The sequence below is a fragment of the Fusarium sambucinum genome, chromosome III (assembly GCF_050947815.1).
Source record: "Fusarium sambucinum isolate potato_lamoka chromosome III, whole genome shotgun sequence".
NCBI classification, from domain to species: domain Eukaryota; kingdom Fungi; phylum Ascomycota; class Sordariomycetes; order Hypocreales; family Nectriaceae; genus Fusarium; species Fusarium sambucinum.
Window position 1 is genome coordinate 725,520 of NC_139292.1, and position 26,374 is coordinate 751,893.

At 46.5% G+C, this 26,374-nt stretch overlaps 9 protein-coding genes across 9 annotated transcripts; 4 read left to right on the forward strand and 5 right to left on the reverse strand.

Moving 5' to 3' along the window:
- Positions 1–372: 372 nt before the first annotated feature.
- On the forward strand, positions 373–4,948 carry FSST1_010421 (ankyrin repeat and protein kinase domain-containing protein; the record flags this gene model as incomplete). The annotated part of the gene is made up of 4 exons (XM_083233453.1): positions 373–1,100; positions 1,163–1,504; positions 1,558–1,627; positions 1,691–4,948. The coding sequence occupies 4 exons, from the start codon at positions 373–375 to the stop codon at positions 4,946–4,948; spliced, it is 4,398 nt and encodes a 1,465-aa protein (XP_083080117.1).
- Positions 4,949–5,545: 597 nt separating this feature from the next.
- On the forward strand, positions 5,546–7,934 carry FSST1_010422 (HET domain-containing protein; the record flags this gene model as incomplete). The annotated part of the gene is made up of 2 exons (XM_083233454.1): positions 5,546–7,613; positions 7,825–7,934. The coding sequence occupies 2 exons, from the start codon at positions 5,546–5,548 to the stop codon at positions 7,932–7,934; spliced, it is 2,178 nt and encodes a 725-aa protein (XP_083080118.1).
- Positions 7,935–8,791: 857 nt separating this feature from the next.
- On the reverse strand, positions 8,792–10,602 carry FSST1_010423 (carboxylesterase/lipase family protein; the record flags this gene model as incomplete). The annotated part of the gene is made up of 2 exons (XM_083233455.1): positions 8,792–8,946; positions 9,039–10,602. 2 exons carry the CDS (start codon positions 10,600–10,602, stop codon positions 8,792–8,794), a joined length of 1,719 nt encoding a protein of 572 aa, XP_083080119.1.
- A 595-nt stretch (positions 10,603–11,197) lies between these two features.
- On the reverse strand, positions 11,198–12,019 carry FSST1_010424 (uncharacterized protein; the record flags this gene model as incomplete). Its single annotated transcript, XM_083233456.1, has 1 exon — positions 11,198–12,019. One exon carries the CDS (start codon positions 12,017–12,019, stop codon positions 11,198–11,200), a length of 822 nt encoding a protein of 273 aa, XP_083080120.1.
- Positions 12,020–13,509: 1,490 nt separating this feature from the next.
- FSST1_010425 (amidase) lies at positions 13,510–15,519 on the reverse strand (the record flags this gene model as incomplete). The annotated part of the gene is made up of 7 exons (XM_083233457.1): positions 13,510–13,643; positions 13,692–14,076; positions 14,128–14,277; positions 14,327–14,634; positions 14,687–14,957; positions 15,069–15,209; positions 15,262–15,519. The coding sequence occupies 7 exons, from the start codon at positions 15,517–15,519 to the stop codon at positions 13,510–13,512; spliced, it is 1,647 nt and encodes a 548-aa protein (XP_083080121.1).
- Positions 15,520–16,090: 571 nt separating this feature from the next.
- On the reverse strand, positions 16,091–17,375 carry FSST1_010426 (uncharacterized protein; the record flags this gene model as incomplete). The annotated part of the gene is made up of 2 exons (XM_083233458.1): positions 16,091–17,156; positions 17,209–17,375. The coding sequence occupies 2 exons, from the start codon at positions 17,373–17,375 to the stop codon at positions 16,091–16,093; spliced, it is 1,233 nt and encodes a 410-aa protein (XP_083080122.1).
- A 1,277-nt stretch (positions 17,376–18,652) lies between these two features.
- FSST1_010427 (uncharacterized protein) lies at positions 18,653–19,773 on the reverse strand (the record flags this gene model as incomplete). Its single annotated transcript, XM_083233459.1, has 2 exons — positions 18,653–19,061; positions 19,118–19,773. 2 exons carry the CDS (start codon positions 19,771–19,773, stop codon positions 18,653–18,655), a joined length of 1,065 nt encoding a protein of 354 aa, XP_083080123.1.
- Positions 19,774–20,081: 308 nt separating this feature from the next.
- Positions 20,082–22,901, forward strand: FSST1_010428 (uncharacterized protein; the record flags this gene model as incomplete). Its single annotated transcript, XM_083233460.1, has 1 exon — positions 20,082–22,901. One exon carries the CDS (start codon positions 20,082–20,084, stop codon positions 22,899–22,901), a length of 2,820 nt encoding a protein of 939 aa, XP_083080124.1.
- Positions 22,902–23,647: 746 nt separating this feature from the next.
- FSST1_010429 (uncharacterized protein) lies at positions 23,648–26,068 on the forward strand (the record flags this gene model as incomplete). The annotated part of the gene is made up of 1 exon (XM_083233461.1): positions 23,648–26,068. One exon carries the CDS (start codon positions 23,648–23,650, stop codon positions 26,066–26,068), a length of 2,421 nt encoding a protein of 806 aa, XP_083080125.1.
- Positions 26,069–26,374: the final 306 nt, after the last annotated feature.

Consider the following 26,374-nt stretch of genomic DNA (forward strand, 5'->3'; position numbering starts at 1 on the left):
ACAGTATGCAGGCTGTCAGTATATGACATATTAGATAGCTGTTTTGGTTCCATCTCGCATAGCCGCTACTACTGAAAAGGTATGTGGTCTCACTCACTTGAAGAAGAATAACTCTCAGTCAGCCCACTTTACATGATGCTTTTGATTTGCCATTGAAAGAGGGTTAAATCACCAAGTTCAAATGAGGATAAATACATGCGACACAAATTTATTCCACAGAAAGGAATCAGCAGTGAGGCTCTCTGAAAAATGTTAATGCGAAAGCCGAGACAGCATAAATACCCCGCTGCTCTGCCTAAATAAATGTGCATGGTGAGATTGGATTTCAACGTAAGATTCACATGCACGCTTATTCTGGACATCATTCACGTCATGGAAGCTGGTGCCTTCTCTGAAGCGTCAGCTTTGAGCTGGAATACGATACTCTCTCGGACCTCTGTCTCAAGTCTCAGTTATGCCAGATTCTCCGATCGCAGAGCCTCGTCAACTCACGGTTTTGAGGATCTCATAAGATCCCTCCGAAATCTCAGCCTTCGACACTACCGTTTGGAAGAGCTAGTGAGGGAAGAGGTGCTTGGCCACGGTGAAACATATGTGGTTGAAAGATGCACCGACAAAATTGGCAAGGTATTTGCAGTTAAGCATCTCAAGGTCAGTACTCAGGTCAACGATCATACATTTCGCCAACGACTGGAATCTGTCCTCTTTGAGGTCCAAATCATGAATCACCCACCATTGAAAGCGCACCCAAATATCCTTACTGCCTTTGGATATGGTTGGAACTCTCAAGGAAACCTCGTCATTCCCTACATATTGGTTGAATATGCCCCCCTCGGTACTATGAGAGAGTATGTCAGAAAACAGGAGCCGACACTTGGATATATTGAGATTCTTGTAGGCGACGTCGCGTCTGGACTCTCCAGCTTACACAGGTGTGGAATTATTCATGGCGATATCAAATTAGACAACATCCTGGTGTTTCCAAGTTTGGACCGTCCAGTGAAAGCTCTGGCAAAGATCGCGGATTTTGGACATGCTCTCATCCTCAACCAGGAGTCGTCCACGGCGGATGGCCCCTTGAGATATAAAGGAACCGCATTGCAAGTCGTATCTAAATGCTGTTAAAAACTCAAAGAACAATAATGTTGACCATGAATGGTAGGTATAATGCCCCCGAAGTTCAAACCCAAGATTTATTCCCCATCGACAAAGCAGGCTTGAGAAAATGCGATATCTGGGCTTTTGGCCTGATGATCTGGGAAGCATGCATCGCAGGCCAGGAATACTTATCACATCTCAAGAAAAACAATCTGATCCGGAATGACGAGAAAGGCCGGGTCTGTATAGACTACACAACCCTTGTTGAATGCGCTAAACGATCTATTTCTGGACCTTTCTTCGGACCGGCTATGTTTCTTCGCATAGCTCTTCACAAGACCATCCAACATCGTGCATCGGAACGTGTTAATGAAGTACAAGACATCTCTTTGTCCACGCAATGGAAGTAAGTCACTTAGAAATGTCCGTTTGGACCTTGCACTGAATATCTCTACGTAGTGCGCGCTGTCTCGTTGACCTTCAGTCAAATATGGCGCTTCATTTAGAGTCTCCAACACCAACCTATGAAGTTCGTATTATCTCATTGCTCTTTTCATGTTAATTGGAATAGTGATATCTAACAGTCAGGTAGATGTTTCGTCAGGATAATGGCCGTGAAATCTCCTGGGAACACCAAAAACAGATCTTCCAAGGGCTCAAAGAAACACATGCTAATCGATTAGTGAAGGAAATTGGTCCTATGCTTTGGCAAATCGCACTTTGCTACTTTATAGGGTTTGGTACCGACCAGGATCAAAAGAGCGCCTTTGACTACGCCGAAATGGCAAAGTCGGAAGACCATCCAGTCGCCAGAACCTTCTTCGGTTTGATGAATCCGAATAACGAAATTCCTCCTACAGGGCCCCAAGGACTGTATATCAAGCAAATGTCAAGTTTAATGTCGATCAACCCAACCCTATCAGACGGGATGCCGCCCCTGGTCAAGGCGTGCTTTCTAGGACAGTTCCAAGATGTGATGCATCATTTGTCAGATGGAGCTGTTTATTCCTCAACGCTAGATGGCTGCACTCTGTTTCACTGGCTGTTCATCTTCCAAGAACAGCCGCTTCTCGATGTTATCGTGAAGAAGGTCTCTGGAAGCTATGCTCGCCGTGTCGTCAACCTTCCATGTAGTGTAATTCGCCAACCTCATAAGCAATGGCCTTTACAGCTGATAGGGACTCCTTTGGCCACCGCCATATCGGTAAATTCCATCAGTACCGTTCGAGCGCTCCTTGACCTTGGAGCTGACCCATTCGCTCCTGTATATGATAGCACACAGTTTCCCATCGATGATAACCGATCACTATGGACAGCCTTCCACATGGCAGTCAAATATCATTGCAGCGATATTCTTCTTCTTCTGATAAATGATACGAGCTGGGAAGATCAATATCATCTCCTACCTCTGGCAGGCGCGCTGAGCTTTTCAAGCACTCTTGAGCGCATTGCAATTCACGGATCTGGCCACACTAAGCAGTTGGATCTGACAATATCCGCTATTCGGAAAATTCAATGCCTTTGTCAATTTTCAAAAAATGGTATGACGGGTCTGATGCAAGCAATCGACTTTCAGGATCTTGATGTTGTTTCAGCGTTGCTTCGAGCTGATCCCAGTCTTGCTCAGCTTCCATTTCGACTACCGATAAACCCAGGCGTATTCAATACACCAATCCACTTTGCCTCACAAATTGCTTCACGTCACGACACACCTCAGACAGTTCTCATCCCGCAGATAATGGACTCTTATGCTAACTGTTTCAACGTCAAACGGGTCCCTTTGTATGACAGTACACAAAAGACACCGCTACACATGGCCGTGACAGGTTGTTCAGACCGAGTCGCGAAATGGATACTTGATAAAGCAGCAAATCTCCTACATGTTGAAGACATCCTAGGAAGAACACCGCTACATTACTGTGGCTCTACAGCGAATTTCGAATTACTTCTAAACAGAGGATCCAATGTCAACCACACTGATCGTCATGGTATGACTTGCTTGCACCAAGTTTGCTTTCTCGGCTCTGTGGAGCTTGTTCAGTGTCTGTTGAAATGGAGGCCCATGCTGCATCTGAAAAATAATCTATACGGCCCCCCATTGCACTGTGGAGTAATAAGCGGCTCCCTAAAGGTTGTAATCAGTCTTCTGGACGCCGGTGCGATTGTGGATGAAAGAGACAATAGAGGAAACACTGCACTCCATGTTGCCGCGAGACTGGGTCGATACAACATCTTGCGTGTTCTTATGCAGTATGAAGCAAGTGTTTCCGCGTCAAACTACAATGGCCGAGATGCCAAAGTGATCGCTGGCGACGCTGGAAATATAGGAATTCTGAGTATACTGGACCGGGGATGGAAAAGTAGCGCGAACCAGACAATATTGGGCATGAAACCCTACCAGAATTACCAGAAACCACTGTTCAGATCAGCGTCAGGAAAGCCATTTCTGGGCCCTGACTTCCTTTGGGATCAAGACGTCTTAACCAACATTACGTCTGAGGATCCAAGCTTCGAGCCAGACCTCAGGAGGGCCACAGAGGCAGATGAGACGCCGGAACACACTCGTACCATGCGCGAGAGGCGAGAAGACGTCAATGAGCTCTTCAAAAAACTTGTTGATAACTATCTTGCACCTCTGAACATTACTGTTTCGTCCGCAAAATCTCTCAAGCAAATACTTTCCGTATATGTACATGGCCTGGTTTGGCGTCCGGTTCATGCCACACAACTCACCAACATTTGGACAAGGACTGCCCATGACCTGATCAAAATAATGCGTGATTCGCATACTCATGAGTGTTCAGATGGATCTTGTCAGTATAATGATGGATCGAGTGTTTGTGAAGCAGCACTTAGTGATCACCTTGAGCCCGAGTCGACTCAGGGTTCAAGCGCTGATCAACAGGCGAGGCGACAGGATGACGATTTATCCATAAGACCCGAATCATCAAATGAACAAACAAGCGAGGTAGTAGATAGCGCCTACTGTAAAGACTTACACACACCAACCAGCTCAGAGTCAACGGATAGCGACAAAATAATTTCCACAATAACAAATGAGACACAGGCAGCGATCGACTGTGTTTCTTACATAGTGGCCTCAACAAAGCCACGAGAAATCTTCCCTGGTAGAAACGTTGAAGACATTAGACACATGGTACGATGGGGGATAGAACAAATGACTTACCGCGATGCGTTCGTAGACTGCAAGGGCACTATTCTTCACTATTTTCTTGAACTTGACGAACTGCCAATTTCTTTGACGCAGGATTATGTTGAGGGGGCAGCAAGTGGCAGTGTTGGATCACGATCGACAACTGCTATGCAAAGAGTTTGGACCAGGAACGACTTTTCGAACGACTTTTCGAGTGATATCGATATGCCCCCAAGGATTCGATTGGCAATGGGCGATATCAAAAGGAACGATTCTCAGAGTCACATTATTATACCTGAAGAAGAGGAACCAATTGCTGATTCCGGGTTAGAGGATATACTGAGGCTCAGTTGGCCCTACCAACGGTTGAAAGGACGCCCATCGTGGGCTGGCTCACTTAATGATCTGTATAGCGGGTCACATATCGACAGAGAAGAGGAATCGAATTATGAAATGCAGTGGGATGATGTGCTGTGGAACACTGAGCTATGGCTAGGATTAAAGGAAACGCCGTCCCTCCATGTCTTACGTGGCAGTCTATACAGTGGCTCAAAGAACAGCGAAGCGGAGGAATCGGGGGTTGAAATAGATTGGGACGATGTGCCGGGGCACAGTATACCCCAGCACCGGGCAAGAAGACTGCTGAGAGATCAAGCGAACGAGAACAATTTGTATAGTAGGTCAGATACTTCTTGAGTTCAATCTTGGAATTTGATCGATGTATAAGATTTCCCACGTCTAATACTGATTCCATCCCTCGCTGTCTAGTTAAAAGTCGTCATGATACGAATAATTGACCAAGATGCTCAGGTTACACTTATCCGTCACGTTGCCTAACTTCGCCGGCTACTTTATCTCAGAATAGGTAGGTATTAGAAAAATCTATAGCACCCAGGCAGCAGCAATACTCCAGTGTAAATTATGCAGTCCATTGGGCTTACAATAGCTATAAGCAGATACAACTAGATACTAGGCTCAATAATGAAGAAAGATAAAAAAGAACACTTATAATAAGATTGACTGAATAGCAATAGTTAATGTGCAAAGGAGATTATGTGATACTTATATATGACACCCAATGCTTACTGCTGCTATTTCAATTGGCATACAAATGTACTTTCATGCATGCATGCCCGAGATGACAAAATGAGGCCTTCAACCCCGCTCTCTACAGCCTGATTTTTAACGTGACTCTTTCAATAACAAACAACACCTCGCGGCAGCATCGTGTTTACGAAAGGCAAGGCAACAAGAAATTTACCTCTTTCCCTAACCCTTCAACCGCAAAACAAAATGTCCCGTTGGCACCACCCCTCCTGCGATACCCCATCGGTGTTTGTGCAGGCTGGCCTACCGTATTGTAAATCATGCGGTGAGAGCCCAGACATCAACGAGCTCGTCACAGAACAAGCCAATGTCAAACCGCCCTGGACAATACCGCGAGACGAGAAACCTGGGGAATTACGTCTGCGTTGGCCCGCGTCTGTTATCCGCAACTCCCCCGCCGAAGTTAGTACTGAAACTTCGACCACGACGACGAGTAAACAATTCAACGTCGAGAGCTCCATCCATGCACACCCTTCGTTGGCACACCCCATCTACACAAGGCGGCTCGACGATACCGAATTTCGAGCCTTGAGCATTTCTCCAGCAATAGACGAGGATTGCCCAATTCATGCTGTGCTTGGAGACTACCAGATCGATAGCTGTCCCGAGTACGAGACTGTTTCCTACTGTTGGGGTGGCGAAGACGGAGACGCTAGGCAGAATCGTCCTGTTTATGTCGGTGACTACTGGGATGTTCTTTTGCAGACTAAGAATTGCTGGTCAATGCTTCAGTATATCCGCCTTGAATCACATACTCGACTCATCTGGATTGACGCGATTTGCATTAACCAAAACGATAACCTCGAAAAAGAAACTCAGGTGCCTTTAATGGGTCGGATCTACTGGAGATGCTTGAGGGCTATCATATACTTGGGAGAAGACGTTGTGAAACCCAAAGGCCTTTTTCCTACAAAGGGAAGGTTATATCCCAAGCGATATGATTTTACAGAATTTGAAGATTTGATACCGAATTCGATCATGAGTAGAGAACAGATTTTTGAGCTTGAATACTTTCAGCGATTGTGGGTGATCCAAGAGGTCATACTGGCCCCCTTAGCTGTGATTCCAGCTCATGGATATGAATTCAGAGTCAGAGCCGGGACAAACCTCCCACCGTGGAAAACACGCTCAGATGATATCAGTCATCCATGGATGGACTATGCCTGTACAGGATCTGTGTCTGAGAGTCTTTCATATTTATTACAACAGACCCGGTCTTCTGTAGCTACAGACCCTCGTGATAAAGTCTATGGCATACTTGGCCTCGGACTTCAAGTTGAAGGGTTCAAGCCCGATTATTCGATATCACGACTTCACACGTATATCGGAACCATCCTTCACCTTGTTGTTGTTGAACAATGCGTCGAGATCCTTACTGTAGTTAGTGACCATCAATCGGGCTCAAATTTCCCATCATGGCTCCCAGATTGGAGTCTAGAGGAGATGGGAAAACGGCTTTTGTCCGTTTCTCAAACCACTCGAAATATCTCAGAATGTATACCATCTGAGAGAGACAACACAACTTTTGGCAACCAAATTAACTACCTCGACAACGATTACTTTACTCTGTTGAATTCGGTTGATGACACAGTCCCGCCAAAACCAGGCTTCACAGCATCAGAGCTATGGGCTATCGAAAGGCCGTCTATAGATCCAACAACTCTCAAGCTAACTTTGCCTCTAATACATGTTTGCAAGTTTTCATCAGCGCTTGTAAAAGTTGGTCGGATCAAGAATTCGAAGTCTCGTTTTAATGAGCATTGTCATGTCTTTTCAATCGAGGCAGCTGGTTACAAGCTAGTTGTATGTATTCCAGACACTGCGGATGACATTTCTGTTGAAGCTGGAGATAATGAACTGTTTCTTCTCCAAAAGACACAACACGTTAATTTTGTTCTCTTCATGAGGCGCCTATCAGTGGATGGAGAGTATCGCATGCTGCGGTGTACTATTTGTTACGACTTGTTTCTTTCAAACCGGTCTTCTGGAGCTCCCGTGGAGAATCGCCTCGCAAAGCTCAGTGGTCGAACCCGTCGCTCCAACACTGGATCTTCAATTCTTGATGAAACAGTCACGAGAGTCCAGTATAGAATTGGCGCAAGGTTCAAACAGAAGAGTAACCAGAATAATGTCGAGCGCCATATCTTGAACTTGTTTAAGCAGGTGGTTTACGAGTCAGAAACATCATTACTGGATTCTTACGTGTCTTTTCTATTGTCATTTCATCGCTATGGTGTGGCATGGAGTGAGCCGGGTATGGCTTATATGGAACTCAGACCTAGCCAATTGATAAGCAGCTGTAAGTTTCTGGGCCTTATACCACATGAATTTGAAATCGAGGTCTTTGTCCCCTCTAAAACCGCTGTTGACGGTTCCGGGGTATGGAAGATGGGTTATCTTTCGGACAGTTGGATAAGAGAGGCAACTGGATATAAGGGTCATCTCAGTAACATTATGAGATTCAGAGTTTGTGCAGACAAACTACGCGGGTATCTCAGATGGAGTCATTACGTTCCAGATCATTTCTTGGAGTGGAACTGCAACCGGATTTTGCAAAACGCAGAATCAATATTAACTTCTACAGGTCCTTGGAATACTCCTGACGCTTTTTGTTATTACCCATGGCCGGAATCATTTTTTAAAGAGGGTCAGATCCCGGGTAGGATCTGTCAAGTAACTATCGTTTAGCAAAGAAGAATATTGAGATTGGTGGTCGTTGTAGCTGAGACTTATGCTGTAATAAATTTTAAAAAGCAATATTGTCCTTAAATATATTCAAGTGTTAAAGAACTGTTCGCTAGGAAGCTGTACAAGAACTAATGATACTCTGTCGCATAGTTCATGCCTTTATTCCCAGTACTTATATCAAGCGCTTTTGCAGCCTATAGTACATGTGAAATATTAATAGCCCCTAATCGATGGTCTTAATCAGCTGGTTGGAGAAGGGTTGTTCCGTTTAAGCCAGTCGCGCAGTGGAACCAATATCGTACCAGGGCTACCACTCCCAGCGGGGTAGTTGTTGCTACTACCATCCAGGATCATTATTAACCCACTTGGAAGAGGCTTCATCTTCTTCATGTTGAATAATATGTTCCCGGATTATGTTCCGTTCTGAGGGAGTAGTTAGTTGATGATCGAGAAATCTGGTTCTGCCACGTTTTGATCTTCGAATAAAACGCCCACTTCTATAAGCCATTACTTTTGATAGGCTGATTCGGCGTAATACCAATGCAATATCACGAGTGATATAAACATATATATGCTCGTTCTTCATGGGAACTCGCAAGTGTTTATACAAGCCGGCCTTTGCCGTCAAATATTAGTATATATCTAGTTAATGCCTTAGTCCATAATCTGATCTGACCCTACTTAAGCCTGAGTTTTAAAATGCTAGAAACAAACATATAGTTACCTAGCCGTTATTCCACTACCCTACCAGTCTAAGCTAGGTGATAAAGAGGAAAACATATCAATTGCCTCAGCCCTCCAAATGTCTTGTTGCAGTGAGACTCCATTCTCAGCGCTAAAAACCAGGTTTCTTGGATTCTCCCGCGAGTATACTGGCCAGTTGACTTTCAAATCAGACACTGCTTGACATTAGCCGGCTTCCTTTGAAAACAGGCGCTTTCTCCAAAGCACTCAATTGTAGGGTTGATCAACTATGACAGGGAACACTTACAATAGTGAAAGTTGGGTGATCCTGTAACCACGAAGCTGATCCACATACGACTCATGATTTCAGCTAGCTTTAAATACTTCTGCCTCGTTTTGGGATCAGAAGGAAAAGGGTCGGTATCCCAACCAACGGCTTTGGTATTAGCAAAGGTAAATGGGATTTCTTGAAAGTGAGCTACGCCGAGTGTTTCAGGGTCCAGGTTAGCAGGCGGAGTATCAAAGAAATAACTATAGCTTGGCGTGCAGTAATCAGCCCACTTCTGGTTGGCGAATCGTCGGCCAGCCGTAAAGAGAGCGTCTCCAAGCCAGAGACATGTCTTTCCATACTGGGATCCTAGCTGTGGGCCTGGATTAGACAGAATTGACCCTAAGCTTGCAGGAGAGGGCCTATCGATTTCCATCTGATACAACGTGGACCAATTGGCCAAGGCTGCTTCTTCCACGGGTCGCCCAAGAATTCCCTTGACGAACGCCAAAAACTCATCATCAGAGTTTACTGTTGAACCAAATAGCTGCATAAAAGACGTGCCTTCATTTCGGTTGGACCCAGTCAGTAGAGGAACCTTGACGAACGATCCCGACTCGAGAAGACGTGAGCTAGTTGACGTAAAAACCTCACCGTCGACGACCCAGGCCGTAGGAAGCATCTGACTGACTCTTCTCAGCGCCTCTCCGGGAACAGTACGCAGACATGATAGCTGATCTTTCGCCTCAGTACAGCCCGTTTCCTCTAGTACTTTATTCGAGTAGGCCTCCGTCTCAGTTGCGTTGCGATATGGAGACGATGATAGAGGACTTCCGCTTTGCGCAATAGCACCGCTGAAAAGCCCCTCATCCCGACCTCCATAAGCGATGAGATGCTGACCGACGGAAGAAGCTCCTGCAGATTCCCCGGCAATAGTGACTCGCGAAGCATTGCCGCCGAAATCAGCGATGTTTTCCTGTACCCATCGAAGCGCCTGGCGTTGGTCGTGGATAAAGACATTCGGTGGCCCGGCCTTTGCTGTAGCCGGCCCGTTCATCATACCAAAAACGCCTAGGCGGTAATTAAAGCTGACAAAGATGATAGGCGTGCCTATCTGAACTGACGTCTCGACTAAATATGAGGCATTGTATCTGGGATCCCCTGCGCTACCCTCAACCCAGCCGCCGCCGTGGATCCAGGCAAAGACCGGTAGCTTGCGAGACTTGTTGATGCCAGATGGACGAATGATGTTAATGTGGAGGCAATCCTCGCTCATGGGTGCAGACGTATTCTGACTGAACCCTACGAGTTTAGCAGAGTTGCCTAAACAGAACGGTCCATATGACTTGGCAGATTTGATCCCCTTCCAAGGCTTCGGTGGCTGAGGCAAGCTGAATCGAAGATTTCCGGTCGGGCATGCTGCGAACGGGACGCCGAGGAATGCGTCTTGATGTCGGACTGAGTCGTATGAGCCTGCTAATGTTCCATTTCTAATTTTGACAATGGGAGTGGAACTGTGTGTTGTTGGAGTAGCCCAAGAAAGTGTTGCGAGGAAAGGAAGAGCACAAAGCATGTGTAAAATGATCTTGAGAGCATAATACATTTTAGCAGTATTTAAACTGGTTAAAGTATATAGAGGTAGATACCCGAGAGTGACGAATTGAGGACCTTGACGTTAAGGAATCGTGCAGCATTTATATAATTACGGCGAGCTCAACTATGAAGTGATAAAAGCGGCAGAAGACAACGTACAACGGAAAAGCCTTACAAATCAGCCTCGATATGTAAAAATATGCGGTGGATCAATCAGGTCATGGGCATGCTGAGGGAGAAATTGTCAAGGACTCATCATCACGTATTGAATACGCTAAGGCGTCGATCTCGCTACATAAATTACAATCCTGATTAGTGGAAACTCCCCCTTGGACTGGAGAAAAAGACATGATGTGACCCCACGCAACTTCTAGTCTCGAGCGACACAAACTCTCCTCACACAAGCTTCTTGTTAATCTCTTCCTTCGGGTCAGAATACTTGTGGTGAATCCTACCAGTATCATTTGACCTATGCAAGGAACAGCTTCTATCAGGACAGTATTATGAACAAGTGAGGCGTGGACGCATGTAGAAGTGTATTCTCTTGCCCTTTTTGATAGAAAGAAAAACAAATTATAACATGGTCTATACCACCGTTGCTGTACTCATTCAGCCGGCAGCCAGCCGACTTGCTCCATAGGCCAGCTCAGCCAGAAACGTTTCGAAAGTGGCATGCAAGCGTAAATTTCTGACATGAGATGTGTAGGCCAATCATTTACCATCCAAGCACACTCTAACCCCTTGATCAACACCACAAAGTATGAGAAGATTAGCAGCGCCACTGGGTCCGTGGCCTGTACCAGTTCCAGGTAATCATCTGAGACACGATGTAACCAGCTGAAAATCGTGTAAGCCGAGGCTTGGGCTGGTTTTTTATGCACCATAATGTAGCACCTACGTAGAAGCGTGAGAGCTTCTACCAGGCTCTCGCATCGCTCGTCATCCTTCGTGACGTTGATATCTATGAAAGATGCTAAAGCCTCTAGAGCTTCTTGGACAGATGGATCGAGGGCTCTGACTGGGTCTTTATTCAACTCTGAGCCAGAGAGCGGGATTATTGGGCTTAGCTCCTCGTTCTGGGCTCTTGCGAAGTCACATGCTTGCTCGATTGACCGAAGTCCACAAAATAGTGTGAGCCAATGCGATGGGCCATTCTGATTGAATATAAGCAACTCTCCTGGGCATGGGCCGAGGGCAAATGTATGCAAGCAAGTTATTGTTGCAAAGAGATAGAGTGCGGCACAATTTGACTCAGTGACGCGTGAGAGAAGCGGTGAGGCAAGCCTCAGGGCCTCTTCCCAATGCACATTAGCCTTGTCCAACAGGCCGGTAGGCATGTCTCTCTCACGCTGGTAGTTCATGTGACGTAGGTGCAACGCGCCTAGAGTAATGACTGCATGGAGAAGAAACTGGTGTTTAAAAGACATCTTCGGGACTGTAACGCTCCAGAAGTATTGGACTGGTTGCTCGTTGCTGAAACTCTTAGATGTGACGAGGCAAAAATGATGAAACAACTCAAAATCCCCCACATCTAGATTGGTTGCAGAGCATCTGACAGATGCTGCCACACATGCCGTCGAAGCTGGGCTGGAAGCAGGGCTGTGGTTTGTGTCAAGGCTGCACACCAGCGATCGCCTGACGCAGTTGGTGCAAGCTGGCTTTTGCTCATCGCACTGGAGGTTTGGACCAAAGAATTAGCTTGAATTATTTTGGAAGGCAGGTCGACTAGACTGCCGGGTTAGGCGTTGGTTACCTTGATCCTCCTTTTTTTGCAGAATGTGCATCCATGACGTGACTTTCTATGGGCTTTTCGGTGGACGACTTTACCACCTTGGTCGGTAGGTGTGGTATCCTCATTCATGGGACTGAGAGCAGCGTGGAACAACTACAGGCTGTAGGTAGAGACAGACGTATCAAGGAAGAAGTAAGAGGGCTATACGAAGAATACGCTGTTCTTGGGTCCAATGCCTAGAATAAGTAATATTAGAATTAAGTTTGGGCTAAGGATGCCGCAAAATTAGACTAAGATAACTTAACCTTAAGCCAATCAAATAACGCTATCAGAGTTCAGAACCTATTAGAATCCACTATAATTTAGCGAATACGCTGTTCTTAGGTCCAATGCCTAGAATAAGTAATATTAGAATTAAGTTTAGGCTAAGGATGCCGTAAAATTGGACTAAGACAACTTAACCTTAAGCCAATCAAATGACGCTATCAGAGTTCAGAACCCGTTAGAACCTACTACAATTTGGCGAATACGCTGTTCTTGGGTCCAATGCCTAGAATAAGTAATATTAGAATTAAGTTTAGGCTAAGGATGCCGCAAAATTAGACTAAGATAACTTGACCTTAAGCCAATCAAATGACGCTGTCAGAGTTCAGAACCCGTTAGAACCTACTACAATTTGGCGAATACGCTGTTATACGCCTTATACCCGCAATATGCACCTAAGACTGTCCGTGCATGGTAGGTAGGAAACCAGATCGGCGAGTCCACACCTAGACTACCTATCTATATATATCTGCCGAATAAGCGTTCCCTCTTTTTAGTATAGCTCAGTGGTCCTCACAGCTGCTTATAGAGCCCTTACGGGGGACTAAGCTTTAAAAAGGGCTATAGCACAATTTGCCTTAACTGTGGCATATATAAGGGCCTGAAGAGGGATAAGAAGCTTGATAAATCAGGCATTGCGCCTATAGCTTTAATGAAGTTAAGACTATGCTAAGTAAGCAAGAAGCTGCAATATTTTGCTATGTATTTCTCTTACCAACTTGGATTGGCTCCTACTGATGGTGCCTAAGCCGCTGAGCGCCTTAATTGCAACCCTCAAAGATCTAAGATAACACATCTCTCAGAACTGATAGCCATATCACTAACCTCGGTATATCGAACTATAGATTTTGGCATCCATTCTTAACCTTGTAGTTCAACCTCGTTTCCAAGTAGACGCCCTACCTCTTCAGCGATGGCCATGACCCTCTCCTCAGTAAGTCGTCGTCCGATAATCTGAACTGCCACTGGCGCACCGTGATATGCACTCGGATCATCTATAAGGATGTCAGCTTTGAAAAACAAGAACAGTATTGTATTCTTACATTCTGCCTGTACCATCCGGTCCATTTCGTTAAGTGGCTTGAACTCATGATTGGGCTTATCGATATTTTTGTCGACAAATGTAACGGGTACTACGACGCTAGTAAAGTCGAGTACGTTTATAGCAGTAGAATATCCGTAGTATTTGAACTGGTCATGTCGGATGGCGGCTGTAGGAGTGATAGGAGCAATGACAGCATCAAACTCCTGACCAAGTTTCTCTTCGACCTCTCGGATCCTGGCTAGGTAATTCGACTGGTAATTCCACTTCTCAAGCTGGATATCCCAAAGCTCGTTGAGAGTTAACTTGGGTAGGTTCGGCTTGACAAGATCCGCAATGTTAGGAATTGCAGGCTCCCCAGAACTATCGAGAACTGAAAATATATCCTAGCGACAATAAGTAACAGTCATAATTGAGTAGGTATATCATAGTCTTACAGTCCCACCATCCGAGGCATAGATGCGGTTAGCCAGATCAACAGCATATGGATGGCGGTAAGGTTCCCAAGGTACAACGGTATGCCCAGCCTCGCCGAGTTTGTCAACAACCTTCTGCACAGCCCTTAGGACCGGGGGATGAGGCAGAACCTATTAATGTAAGAGAGACATTTCAAAGGTACAATCAAGGATGACTCACATTTCCATCACAGGAATAGTAGCCCAGATTCAACCCACGAGAGGAAATCTTTTCCTTGATAGCATTCTCTTCATCATATCTCCATGGCATTGGGATGACTTTGGAATCATAGTTCCATGGCTTTTGGCTGAGGATGGACGTCACAAAGAGTCTCATATCAGCAATAGAGTGACAGATCGGTCCGCAAACGCTATGGATGGTCTCTTGGCCTTCCATGCTGTTAGCCATCTTGGCGTATGGGAGTCTTCCATGGCTAGGCCGAAGACCGTAGAGGAAGTTGAAGGCGGCTGGAACGCGAATAGAGCCGCCTTTAACTTGATTAGCATGATCTCCCTAAAGGGGTCGGCAAACCCGGCTTACCAATGTCGGTGCCGACACCGATTACACTGCCACGGAACGCGACAATAGCACCCTCACCACCGGAACTTCCTCCACACGACCAATTCTTGCTTCGTGGGTTCGTGGTGCGGCCAAATATGTTGTTGATAGTCTCGCACACCATCAAGCTCTGAGGGACGGAGGTTTTTACATAGAGAACCGCGCCAGCACCGAGGAGCATGGTGGTGAGCACAGAGTCCTCGGTATCCTTCTTGCCGATCCAAGAAACATAACCCATGGTAGTTTCAAGTCCCTGTGATGGTTAACTGATATTCCAAGCTCCTCATCGTTAGGCAGACTTATAACTATCGATAAGATAGATCTGGGGAGTACTTATGACGACCTTTGTTTTGAAAGAACGTACCTTGATGCGAACTTGGTCTTTCACTGAGATAGGCAGTCCATGCAATGGCCCAATAGGTTTCTTATGTTCGGCAAGATAGTCATCTAGATACTTTGCTCTGGCCAGTGCCAGCTCTGGAAAGAACTCATGGCAGCAGTTCGTCTGCAGGATGTCAGCAATCACCCATAGCGGAGACAAGGAACGATCGGCTTACCAACTGCTGAGCCAAGGCAGCTCTCTTACAGAAAGCAGTGGTGACAGCAACCGAGGACAGCTTTCCAGAAGCTAGATCCTGAACTAGTCTAGTGGCCGGTGATGTAGTGATGTAGTGCTCTTCTAACTTTAGCATTCCACTCCTTCCGGGGAATGACATAACCGAGTCGTCAGTGGGAAGAGTCTTGATGCGCCATTCTGGAGGGATGGACGCCTCAAGCTGACTCTTCTTCTCTGCTGCCCGAGTTTTCCAGTCCATGTTGGAGTTGTAGATGTTCCGAAAGTAGGTAGATAGATACGACTACACCAAGGTTTACTGATAATGAGGGCAGGAGATTGATTAATAAAGTGGCTGATACCGAACGTGTGGAGTTTACCCCGCAACCGACCGGTTCGTCCTCAGTCAAGGAAAATGACTGATCTCTTGTGCACTGTCTCTTCCGATGTTCAGCCAGAGGTCCCGAGCTGGCCGATCTTGTTTGATTATTTATAATACTGCTTGGCGCCTGGCCCCTACGTACAGATACCAATAGTGTAATCATTACTTTAACTCGCCATTGCACTGCTTAGAGTTCATATGGGGGCTAGCGAATAAGGCTCGTAATGTGGGGGGTAGGTGGACGGCACTCTCTACCCGGCCGCCGATAACAGGAATCCCCGAGAATTTCGGCTGCGTTACGTCCTAAGGATTATTCAACAATTCACGAGATGAAGTTTGAGTTTGAAGATTTATTTGGGAAACTAAGGAAACAGTAGCCTACACGGCATACCTTCGTTCTATTGTTCTTGCGATAGCTGTAAGCGGATAAGGCTAATAAGTAGACTAAAGACTAAGCCAGCCGAACCTCAATGTTAATCTTATATGAAGTCCCCGAACCTCCAGAACATTTACTTGAAAAATCATATCCAGGCTGGACCAGTATCAATCGTGAAATACATGTCCAGAATTCCGCAATCTGGTTCGATCCCCACAAACACTGAAGTCCTAAAGGATATTCAGTAGCCGGGACAATCTTGCAAACCAGAGGAGGCGTCGCACTATTTACTGACTCACTCGACAAGACACGAACACTGCCATACTGGTTTGAACCATTGTAAATGTAGTAGGCTGTCTCTCCCGCAGAACTTCCAGGCCCGTTGTCGGCGACGAGCTCTCCTGTATGCGTATTCAGGACGAATCGTTGGTCAGAGCCAACATCAGCGGTAAAGTCGACAAAATAGTTTTTTAAGGAACCTTGCTGTGACTCAAGATTGACGAAACCGACGCCGCCGAGGGGGGCGAGATTGGGGTCACCGCTATCGTGTGCAATAAGATAGACTGTCTGAACCGGATCGATTTCCTTGGTTACAGTGCTCGTCTGGTAGACAGTTTGGGTAGCAACGAAATTATCTTCTGTGGCAGTTTCAACGATACGGGTGATGTGTTCGGTGGTGTATGTTTGGAGGACCGTCTCCGTCTTGACTGTCTTGGTTGCATAGGCAGTTTCGATAGTTGTCTTGATCGTTGATCGCCGAGGAATCTTGACGAGATGAATGACGGAAACGACGGTGGCTCGAGGAAGGGTAACAACTTTGCTGGTGACACCGACGCGGGAGCAAGCTGATGAGTATTTTGGAGAGTCGGTGCACCCCTTGCTAGCATAGGAAGGGATAGCAGGAGCGTTGGCAGCTCGCTTAAATGGCGGAGAGACATCTTGAGCTGCAGTTGTAATTATCTTTGTAGTCTGTTGGGTGACAATTTTTGTACGATCATTGACTTGAGTTGTAGTCGCATCGACAACGACAGTTTGGATGACTGAGTTGGTAGTAGTGGCAGTAGCGAATTTTGTGCTGGTTCCTGTGACGGACTTTTTTACTGTCGGGATGCTTGTCGTTGTCACGGTCCTATAAATAGTTCTACTGATTGTTAACCAGAGTTTTTTAGTTGCATTGTTTCAAGGGTCCTTACGCCTTCTTGGGTGTCACAGTTGTATACAGAAACGCCTTGCAGTCAGATACGTAGACCTTGCTGCTAACTCCAGTAACGGATGTCAGACAAGAGTCAGAGGGGACAGCGATACCCTCGACGCCAGCCAGCAACATGCCTAATGGCGCGAAATAGTTAAAAGTTCTCATTCCTAAGCGGGGCAGAAAGTGGGAGTGAATAAGAGAGGTATTTGGAAGTAGGGGCAGAGCGAGTAATTAAATAGTATAGCTCTTGGCGGGATTGCCGGCCACTTGCACTAATAGCTGTTCCAGACTCTTTCTCTATTAAAATCGCATTGCCCTCCTGACTTGCATATGGGGAAAGCACTTGAATCGGTTAAAATTCAGGGTCCAGACCATATACAACAAAGCTATCGTTATGTTTCTTTGGAACTATTGAAATAGTCTTAGCACTATTTAAAGCTAGGACTCGTGCTGATTGATGCATCCAGGCAATAGTACCTGATACCCTCTATAGCTTCGTGTCTAGATGCGAAGTCGATTTATTTCCATTCTGTTTGTGTACGTCTTGTAATTGCGGTCATTATTAAAACCGCCGCTCCAATCCTCCATCGACAGCACTGTTCAGAGGTTGCTTTACTCAACGCTCTCTCTAAAAACAGCCACGCTGTATTGTTTCAACGGACATTCTATGGAAAGATCATCAAACTCTATCGATACCTCCCGCTAGACTATTTCCTCAAGTATGATTTAATTGTCATTGGCTTGAAGGACACTGAGTGGACCAACCCAGTACTCGTTCTCGGTTTCAATGCCTTATGAGTTGCAAGGCCAAAGTGTATGAGAATCATTGCAATCATCGTTTGAAAGCTAAACTTGGTATATTCTTTATGATTAACGCCGAGAAAATAGGCAGTTGACCCAGGAGTTGTCCGGAATTTCTAAGCAAGTAACCGCGTTATCGATAGCGCGTTGAGCATCGGGGTCTCACGTGTGCCATCACGTGCTCACACAGTCATTTCAACTTAGTAGATAGAAGCTATGTCATGAATTCCGTAGTTCTGTCTCACTAATGACATATGGACAAGAACGTTCTCCTGAGTACTTTATTATTTATCTTGCATTCGCCTTTACGGAAAAATATAGTCCATCCAGTAATCCACCTGACCATCTCATAATGTAGAGGCAATGATCAACAAATGTTTCAGGTGATGGAGCAAAATCCACAATGTCATGAAATTGGCGCAAGCTTTCGCTTACGGAACGAAAAAGGCCGTTCCCGTTCGGGGAGAAAAGCTTGTTTTCTCATCTCTCATAAAGCTTGGCATCATATGAAAGTCCGTAGTTTCTTAGTGCTCTTCCGGAATCTCTTGGTTGTGGTTTGCGTCAGGAAACTATTGAATTTAAACATCGAATTAATACACTATAATTTATGACAGCTCAACAAACGCTAATAAGGTACAGTATTAGCCATTCGCGGCATAGACAACCTGAATGATACCAGTGATTGACTGTATCAATCCAAACAAGATAGTTAAAAATACAGCAGTAATCAACGCCCACCTTGTCCACCAAAGACTCAGGTCGCGATCATCGTACCAGATTCGTTTGATACCCATATTGGGTTGGTTCTTGGAGGCTTCAAGTACCCATGCCAGTCGCTGGTTCCATACTGGATAGGCTGTGTAGAGGCGAGAGACTGTTGGGTTATTTGGGCTGGGTAGAGACCTTTGCCAAATTTCAATCTTCCCATTCTTGTTTTTAAACCATGAAATATAGTCGATGTACCCATAGCCATGAGGGGGCTTAGGGAAGAACAAATGTGACGTTGCCAGTGTTTCGTCTATGAATTCTTCTGTAAAGAACTTGGAAGTACTTGATATCGTCAGCTCCTCCAATATACCAACGTTAAAACCCATAGATGAACCTACAACTCTTGCGCATTCTTGACATGCTTAAGAGCTCCAACATTGCTGAAAAGGTATAACGTATTATCTCGGACTGTAAGATGGTCGGTAATATAATGGGTCCAATCAATCCTCAACCCTGCCTTTCTCTCTAGATCGATGGCATTGAACCATGACGGAAATCCATCTATCGGGTTCCAGTATCCTAGAGATGGTGATGTCTGTATCGTATCAACAACCGACTTTAGACTCTCATTATCAGATATGTGCAGCATATACGACTGATCATTGCTGGACCCATTGGATTGCTTGACTTTGATCATGAGCAATACCCTGACGACAAACATGATCGCAGGGGAGATGGCCTCATCTGGTAAGGCCGCCGCTGTGAGTCGGTTTGCCACTATTTGACGTAGCTCGGCCAAATTAGTAGAGTCATTTTGCAAGATGGTGTCTCGTATGGTGAGGACATGATCGAATTCCAGACTGGATAGACCGGTGCGTTTGGTGTCTAACAGTGCTCTGACCTCATACTTTAAAAGCTCAAAATAAGCGGAAAACGCCTCAATATGTGCATCAAGTGGGCGGAGCCACATCTTCTCAACAAAAGTTTCCTTTTCTTTGTCATGGTTTTTGGATGGGTGATCAAGAAATATGCTGACGTCAAAAGTGTCGGACATTGTGAATGGTTGCAGTGAAAGAATCCCTTCAGGGAGGCACAGCCTTGTAAAGACGATGTTCGTTAGCTGATACTTGGGGGCCAAAACCGACAGCCTCACTTTCAACGGAAGCGATGTTGTGGTTGGATAGAAAACTGGGATAAAGAGAGGGGTAAGTAACTACATGGTGTCAGATCATCTTCAAGTTGAAAGATAGTTGATGAAAAGTGAGACTTTTTTGCTCGAAATATTTAGGACTTCTGCAACCTTTTGAATATACGAGAATTCCAATACAATATTGTCATTCTTGTGCTATTTCATTAATCACCATGACTTCCATTTTCGCTTCTGTGAACTGGAAGGGATGCTTTGGAAAATATACGTCCCCTTATTCCCTCTACAGGTACAAAGAGTGCTCTACCCCAAAGGACTACATTGGACAACATAACATCCAAGCTTTCAAGCTTAGCTACGATCGAGAATCGAATACAACAAGCCTGCAACACAAGCAGGAGACTCGAGATGGCACAGCCTTAGACTTCTCTAACACGGCCATTCCGCCCGAAGAGGCGGAAGTTGACACAACGATTGGCTGGTATTTTGATCAACATGGTCTGGCTAACTTTTACTGGGGTGATCTCAAATCAGGTACAGAGAATGAGGTTGAACGTAAGCTGGAGAAAAAAGAGAAGTTCCGATGGATAAGGGAAAAGGAAGGCCATCTTTTCGGAATCAATCGACTCTGGGTTATACGGGGATACTTTATCGGGCCTAATGAGAACAAGGCTCCGCCGTGTATCACAGTTCTTTGTGCCTATGAAGACGTGGCGCGGTTTTTGGTTGACCGTATCCACGACAAACTCCATCTTCATGAAGGCTGGGTAGCGACCAGACTACCTGGAGTCGAAGTGTTAACATTTGGCTCTAATCCTGGAAGTGATTATGAGTCAGACAGCTCGGATTACGTTGATAAGTCAGTCGTTTTCGCTGAAGATCCCTTTGGTGAAACTATGGTTGAAGCGGAGAATCATCTGATAAGGATTGAGATCGATTCCCCAGACAACCACACCATGCCAACCATGACAGATGGACATGTCTCTTCCTGGGCACTGAAACGTCATCGATGTGGCATTACCGTCGAAATTGTCAGAGGAACAGAAGTAATTGCAAAAGCGACCATTGGCGGTCTCATCACAATTGGAGGTGAAATATATGGCTTGACAGTTGGTCATCTTTTCTCGCCATCAGCAACACGGGATGCTGGAGAACTGCAGAGTCTATCTCCTGAGACAATCTCCAATATGAATGCATGGCAGGAAGGGCGAGCTTGTGGTATGGAATTCGATTGGGCGCTAGTGAAAATACCAAGCCTCCAGAATCAAGATGTCGAGTCTTGGATGGACGTTAACTTGGTCCAGACGGTGAGCGGTGAATTTCGTCCCGTTTTTATCGCCTTGGAGGAGCCACCTCTATTTATTCACGTGGTAATAGCCACTCCTGGATCGACACGTTGTCTCCGAGGTGTCCTGGTTGGCCCTGGCGCTTTTGTCAACATCCCAGGATCACCGATTCCCTACGCCACCTGGGTCTGTAGAATGGAATTGCCCTGGCTGATACAGCCAGGAGATAGTGGGTCTTGGGCTTTTGATGCTCAGAACGGTATGATGCTTGGAGTGTTAGTGGCTGGTTGCCCTGAATTACAAGAAGCATACATCATTCCCGCCCACGAAATCGTCGAGGACATAGAGCGACATTATTCAGACAACTCAGGTGACCCCAAGATGTCTGTCCATCTTCCAAATTGCCTTTCTCGCAGCCTACAACGCCAGATTTATGAATATGTATCTATTGTGAAGAGTGCCGAGAACCTCGTCTCGCTGAGAGACTTGGAGCAACTTGACAGCCGCATAAGGAGATGGTGGACTGGCAATAACGACAAATTTGCGTATGTTCCATCATCGTCAGATCACTCGGACTGTCGAACGTCACCATGGAGATCAGCTCTATCAGTCCTACAGTACGACAAATTGGAGAATAAACGGAAACCTGGTTATACAAAATCAAATTCCAACGACTATCGATTTTTCGTCAGAACTGCCATTCGTCGATCGCCATTACAATGTTACAACTTGATGAACGAAAAATTTGCGGCTCATCGACACCCATACGATATTGTTATGTTACCACGTATGTGGCGTTGTTTGATGTTGGGCCTCAGTAACTACTCGAGTAACGATAGCGGTATCCCTCGGACAACAAAATCTGCCTATGAACGCATTATTAAAGAAGAAGTCAGGTTGATGACATATAGTTCATCAAGCGACTATCCCAGATTTCGATCCTCGTGGGAAAAAAACTTGATTACATACAGCCCTGGTAGACGCAGCGGCCTCTTTCCATGGTACAAGCATGCTTTTGCATCTACATTGCGTGTTTTTGAACTTACATATAGTCTCAACACTTCTCGGAAATTGTACCCTTTGTCACGAGACTATTTATCAAGTAACAAAGCTTTACGAGACACTGGCTGGCCCCCATGGGATCGACTTGCTCCTAGAACAGTTCTTGACAGACTAAGCGACGATCTGTGGAACCTGATTCATATCCAACGCATTGGTGTTGCAATAAGTTTACCAGAAACAAAGAATATGTTGGGTAAGTTTGAGTTTGTTGGAATGCTTCATGAGATAGCCCTTAACGCATGGATAACAGGTTCACCCTTGGCATCTAAGAATTTGGACAACGACATGGTGCTCTTCTCTGCCAAGATAATAGACATGGACAATAAGTTCTTGGTTACTTTACCACAGCCCGTATCACGTCTCTGGAGGCTTCCATTCATTGTCACATACCGAAGCGTACCCGAAGAGGAGAATTTAAACCTACTGTTGACAACTCAGCATATCGACATTGGCGCTTTTCAACGGCGTCGGAAGCTAAATCTTCGGGATGAGCACTCTCGATTCTATTTGGAAGAACATAACCAGTACGTCGATGTTGTTATTTATGAAGGTCACATTGGGGATTATTGTTCTGCCTGGGAGAAGGATTCTCAAAGAGATTGGTGGACCATCCCGATGGTTAATCAACCGGAAGGAAATAAGTACCTGATGCCTCCATTTTCTGCTATTCTTGATTTACAGGGTTGATGTATCGATAATAATTACTATTGAATATTTGTTCGTAGATTCATTAGTTGTCCAACTAGAAACGCCAATTATGGACGAATTATTCACCAATCCCTTCATCACATGCTGTCACTCGTCACACTCCTACCGTAGAGCCTCCTCCCACCCCTTAATAAAATCCTTCCACGTGGAACGAAACGAGCTCACATTATCACATCAACTTTAACCTTTAGGAACAATTCAACCTCTAAAGATCCGCCAATCACATCACCGCAATTTGAAACTCTTAACGCCATGGGCGTCGTGCCGTTGGCGCGCTTGCATTTACAGGGATCATCTCAAACAGGCCCAGACCTTGTCCTTCTCCACCAGCCATGAGAGTTGCTTCTTTCAACCACAGAATCAAGAAACGGAAAAAAAGCATGATATCTAACCCTTGTATGACATACCTGGGCGGTAATTCTCCCGGAGGAGTACGTGTGACGACCAAATGTGGTTAACGCACCGGGATATTAAAGGTCTCCTGCATATGAGCCTCCCAATCGGTACTTGCTCGTCACATCATAGACTAGGATAGCAGAAACATATATATCACATACCACACCCATCATGTTGAGCCTCTTCAAGTCATCACTAACTTTGATCTTCATTTTACCACCGCAAGTACGGTGTTGTTTCTTCTTTCTACCGTTCGCGGTTTATTACATTCATTAAACGACCCTGGTGGTCTTCACATTCTCTATAAACACATTCTTTAACCGATCAAAATGCGTTTCACTCTCTCCTCTGCTGCAGCCCTTTTGGGTCTTGTTGCATCTTCCACCGCCCAGCGAACCACGGCCTACACCGACCCCAAGACAGGCATCGACTTCCAGCGTCTTGTCAACAAGGACTTTAGCGTCGGTATCGCTGTCCCCGAGACCCTGGGCACAGACCTGATCGCTCAGCTCGTTGTCCCCGTTGCGAAAGCAGGATGGGGAGGTATCTCTTTCCGAGGCGGTATGGTTAACAGTCTTCTCTTCGTCGCTTGGCCCAACGGAGAGGATATCGTCACCAGCTTCCGTTTGGCTGGCTCGTACGCCAACCCTGACACGTACACCGGCACTACTGTCAAGGCGACGCCTATTCCTGAGGGCACCTTCGTCAACAGTACTCATTTCTCCTACACCTTCCTCTGTGAGGGATGTGTTGTGGAAAAGGTTACTGGTCTCACTGGAGAGTCACCCGTTATTGGATGGGCTTACTCTACCGTTGCTGTCGACGCTCCTGCTGAGCCTGAGAGTGCCCTCTCTTACCACGGTGCTGGCTTCGGTCAGGGTGGTCTTGACATCAAGGCTGCTGCATCTGCCAAGTTTGCTGAATGGGCTGAGATGGCCAAGGAGACTACTCCTACACCTCCTGGTGGCGGTGGTGGTGGAAACGGTACCACCCCTGTTCCTGACACCCCTCCTACCACTTCCAACGCTACCTACGATGTGATCGTCGTCGGTGGTGGCCCAGCTGGTATCATCGCTGCTGAACGTCTCGCCGAGACAGGTGTCAGTGTTCTTCTCATCGAGCGTGGCCCCGCCAACACTGTCGCTCTCGGCAACACAGAGCAAGCCCTTCCCTGGAACAACACCCTCACTCCCTACGACATCCCCGCTCTCGGTAGCAGCATGGGTAGCATGTCTGGCACCAAGTTCTGCAGTGACACCGCTTCCACTGCCGGATGTCTCCTCGGAGGTTCCAGCTCCATCAACGGTCTCAACTTCATTCACCCTCCTGAGCGTGACTTCCAGCGCTGGCCTGCAGGCTGGAGCTGGGCTGATATGTCAGCTGCTGCTGAGCGTCTCTACGAGCGCAACCCTGGAACGACTTCTCCTTCTGACGATGGAGAGTACTACGATGACATGACTTTCCGCGTTCTCGAGGGTTACCTCAGTGCCAAGGGCTGGAAGGAGGTTGACTCTATTGAGCAGCCCAACGAGAAGCACGAGGTTTACTCCCGCTGCTCTTGGTCCATCAAGGATAACATGCGCGCTGGTCCTGCCCGTACTTACATGCCCTTTGCCAAGGCCCTTCCCAACTTTACCCTCAAGCTTGAGACAAAGGTCATCCAGCCTATTCGATCCGGCAGCATGATCACTGGTGTTCTTACTCAGGCCGCCGACGGTAGCAAGCAGATCATCAACGTCAAGGCTGGTGGCAAGGTTATTCTCGCCGCTGGTGCCATGTCCACTCCTCGTCTTCTCTGGAATGCTGGTATCGGCAAGTCTGATGCTCTTGCCATTGTCGAGGAGGGCGCTTCTCGAACTGGTGTCACTCTCCCTCCTGCTTCTGACTTTATTGATCTCCCCGTTGGTCACCACCTCCAGGACCACGCACAGGTCATGCTTCAGTTCAAGACCAAGAACAACTTTACCGCTTACAAGTTTAACGACATCGCTACCAAGCCCGTCCCCTCTGATCTGGACTTGTACATGCAAGGTTCCGGTCCCATCACTCAGGCTGCTCAGCGCATGCACCTCTGGACTTCCGCCGAGGGCGCCGATGGTCGCGTTCGTTACCTTCAAGGTACAGCTAGTGCCATGGCCGACGGTATCATCACTATCCGCACATTCTTGACTCACGGTACTTCTACCGTTGGAGAGCTTGGTATCGCTGCTGGTGGAAACACTCTTCTGAAGACAAAGCCCTGGTTGATCGACCAAGAGGATCGCAAGGCTATGGGAGACTTTGTCCAATACTGGCTGGACCTCGTCAGCAGCAGCAACTCTACCCTCTCTTACATCACCCCCGGTGCCACCGTTGATGACATCCTCGCAACCAAGATGATCAGCGGTGATCACTGGATGGGCAGCGCCAAGATGGGTGTTGACGATGGTCGCAAGTCCAACGGTAGCAGCGTCGTAGATCTCGACACCAAGGTCTACGGTACCGACAACCTCTTTGTTGTCGACGCAAGTCTGCACCCCGATCTCCCCACTGGAAACACTCAGTCCATCATCATGATTGCTGCTGAGCACGCTGCTGAGAAGATTGCTGCTCTCGAGGTTGTCGCTGGAGGTAGCAACTCTACCATTCCCGAGCCTATCTCGTCTGCTCCCACGCCTGTTCCCACCCCTTCAACAGGTACCAAGTCCAAGCGGGCTATCCGTCGTGCTGCTCGTAGGTCCATCGACTTTCGACGACGATCAGTTTACTGAGTTTAAATCTCTTGGCTGAGATTTGGAGATGAATATTTCTTGTGTATATTGTAGCCAGATAAGAATCTTTGGTAGCTGTAAATAAAATAGCAACATTATCGATCAATTGTCCAATCAATCGTTCCTTCTTTATCGCGTAAATGATGACGTTTCAGTAAGCTGTCGAGGTAGGAACGGGGAAGTGGATCCTTCCCTCCGTAAAGGCCCTGTAATTTAATGGGGGGGGCTTCTGAAAGTCTAATCGGTAAAGGCACTGTAATAATATCCTCCGTAGCGAGTCTTTGCAAAAATCAACGCCCCTCTTAC